The 3,044-nt window shown below is 45.5% G+C and overlaps 1 protein-coding gene across 4 annotated transcripts in view; it reads left to right on the top strand.

Moving 5' to 3' along the window:
* Positions 1-3,044, top strand: part of ehmt1a (euchromatic histone-lysine N-methyltransferase 1a) — a 40,546-nt gene that overhangs the window by 20,483 nt on the left and 17,019 nt on the right. For all 4 annotated transcript variants that reach the window (XM_019860943.1, XM_019860941.1, XM_019860942.1 and 1 more), the window contains one exon: positions 2,255-2,409. In XM_019860943.1, coding sequence (XP_019716502.1) covers positions 2,255-2,409 — 155 coding nt within the window. The remainder of the gene's footprint in view (positions 1-2,254; positions 2,410-3,044) is intronic.

Below are 3,044 nucleotides of genomic sequence, written 5' to 3'. Positions count from 1 at the left end.
ATATATATATATATATATAAAATTGTATTTTTTTCCGGAATTTTCAGAAAAGTCCACTTTCATCTCTGATGAAATAACAATCGGACCATGAATCACGACACACAAGAAATGTGTCTCCAGTAAAATGAGCGACACTAGTATTGCAGTAAAAAGCAGCAATGACAAAGACATGACATATAGGTATCGAAAGTCTTTCTGTAATATGAGGGTACCATTGTGCAATAGTACCACTCAATGACAGCTGTGCAAAAATGTGGAGAGTCATCGAACAGAGATAGTGATAAGTGACCAGTTGTGTGGTACTTGCAATACTATGATGGTTGTGCAGATGATGCAGATAATTGTTGCACCATTTGAAGTGAGCAGGAGCAGTTGTTTAGTGCTTTGGAATATACATCAATGACAGTTGTTCAAGTATGTAAAGAGCTGAAGTTCCAAGGATTTGTGCGGTTATACTCTCCCACAAGGGTGTGCAAAATAGGCAAAACGTTTGCAAAGTGCCACTCTGGGATCCGATGGTATTTGAGTCAGCTGTTTAGGGAGGCGCTGGCAAGAATAAAGAACCTGTTTGAATGTATGCTGGTTTTCGTGTGCATGGTTCGATAGCGTCTACCTGAGGGGAGGAGCTGGAAGAGGTAGTGTGCAGGGTGTGGGGGGGGTTCCAGGAGAATTTTCCATGCCCTTTGTTTTGGTTCTTGCAATGTGCAGGTCCTCAAAAGTGGCTAGATGGTTACCATGATTTTTTTCTGTAGTCCTAACTGTACATTCCCAGGAACTTGAAGGTCTGAAAGTGAGGGGCAGTTTTGGGAATGGATGTTTCCTGAAGTCCGTGATCATCTCTGCAGTCTTGACCGTGTTCAGCTTCAGGCTGTGTTGACTGCACGAGAGTGCAAGTTGCTTCACCAGCTGTTGTTGCGCATAAACGTCGCCGACTTTGATGAGGCCGATGACTGTGTGGTGTCGTCTGCCAACTTCAGGAGTTTGACAGCTGGGTGTGTTGAGGTGCAGTTGTTCGTGTAGAGCAGGAGTGCCCATTATGTCGATCGCGATCGACAGGTAGCTCACGCACTCGTCTCAAGTCAATCGCGAGGGGTGGAGAGGAAAACAAAAAACAAAACTAACAAACATTTGTGCATGTTAGTCATATACTTTTTATGTCAATGCACACCGAACCCAAATCATCCTATCAGTCTCACTTTTACAAAAAGTATTTAAAAAAACAAAATAAAATGAATCAGATCACGTTATCGTACGGTGGCACATGAACTGCGTCACCAGAAGTTGTTAGCGCTCAGTCGTCTCCAATGGCAGCTTGCGATCAGAGCTGTTGCAATGTAGCCTTTATTATTATTATTATTATTTTATTATTATTATTATCAGCAAAGTGCATTTCGTGTACAATTCACCATTGGCACTCGCAAAGAATGGGGAATTATGGAGGGCCGAAAGAAGCATTTTAAAACTGTACGCGTAACAGGCTGCAAAAGTGAGTCGCATGCCTCCGCGCCAGGCCGTTGCTCATCATGACATGCGTGTGTATGTGCGTGTGTATGTGCGTGCATATGCGCGCGTGTGCGTTCATGGGTCGATCGTGGAAGGTTGGTTGATCAAAAAGTAGATCTTCGGTCAAAAAGGTTTGGGCACCTCTGGTGTGAGGGAGAAGAGCAGCGGAGAGAGGACGGGTACTTGGGGCCCCACTACTTATGGGGATAACATTCTCCCCCCAGCCTCACCTTTTGTTTCCTGCCTGTCAGGAAGCTGTGTATCCACTGGCAGATGGCAGGAGACACACTATGCTGGAGAGAATTGGAGGAGAGGAGTTTGTGGATGATAGTATGGAACACAGAGCTGAAGTCCACAAGCAGGATCCTCGCGTAGGTCCCTGGGCCAGGATCTAGTGCAGCCTCATGTGGACTGCGTCATTCACCGACCTGTTTGCCTGCTAGGCAAACCTCAGGTGGTCCAGGAGGAGTCCGGTGATGCTCTTTAGGTGGTCCAGCACGAGGTGTTAGGACTTCATGAACACACATGTCAGAGCAACAGGCCTGTAGTCGTTTGGTCCTGATGTTGAAGGTTTCTTGGTGACTGGGATGATGGTGGACTGCTTGAAGCAGGATCTCTTTGCAGTCGTTAAAAAGGAAACATTTTCCGACACACTTTGTAGATTTCACTACAACGATAAAACAATTTATGTTCTTTTCTTGTTTATTACTCAAAGATGATGTGATCGATGTGAATGTTGTCCCTTTTATAGGAACAGAACATCTGCCTGCACTGGGCAGCTTTATCGGGGTGTGCTGATGTCACTCAGGCTTTGCTGGATGCACAGTGTGACCGAAATGCTGTCAATATTCATGGGGACCTGCCAGTTCATGTGGCTGCCAGAGAAAACCACCTGGAATGTGTAATGTGAGTATACTGTTAGAGCTTCTTTTGGGTATGCATGACCAAAACTGCAATTGACTTTTAGGTTAAGCAGGAAATAAGTAGGCCTATTTGAGCATCAGTGTTGGGCATGTTACTTTAACTAAGTAGTTAGTTATAGTTTTTCTTCCATCCATCCATCCATTTTCTGATCCGCTTATCCTCCCAAGGGTCGCGGGGCATGCTGTAGCCTATGCTAGCCGTCTTCAGCCAGTTGGCGGGCTACCCCCTGAACCGGTTGCCAGCCAATCGCAGGGCACACATCAGTGATGGCAATTTTCTGCGGATACGCGGAAGTCCGCCGTTTTATTTCTTAAATTGATCATTTTTGTGAATCGTCTAAATCCGTTGAGAAAATTTTAGGGGGGGTCAGGTACCTTATCGTCGAGTTTTCACGAGCTCTCCCGATCAGTCTTTCCATCTTCCAATTGTAAACAGCCCTGCGATTGGACGTGTATGATGTCTTACATGTTGTGATTGGTCGCTATATCGGCAAATATAAATCACAACCAATCCGTGTTCGCCTTCCTAAACCCCTTTCTCGCGAATGCCGAATGTTATCGAGACTCGCGGCGAAGCTAAAGTGCGTCAGATAGATGCGGCTCTGAAAAACACGTTTC

Source organism: Hippocampus comes, unplaced genomic scaffold (assembly GCF_001891065.2).
Source record: "Hippocampus comes isolate QL1 unplaced genomic scaffold, H_comes_QL1_v1.1 scaffold130, whole genome shotgun sequence".
NCBI classification, from domain to species: domain Eukaryota; kingdom Metazoa; phylum Chordata; class Actinopteri; order Syngnathiformes; family Syngnathidae; genus Hippocampus; species Hippocampus comes.
This window is presented reverse-complemented; position numbering and strand designations above follow the sequence as displayed.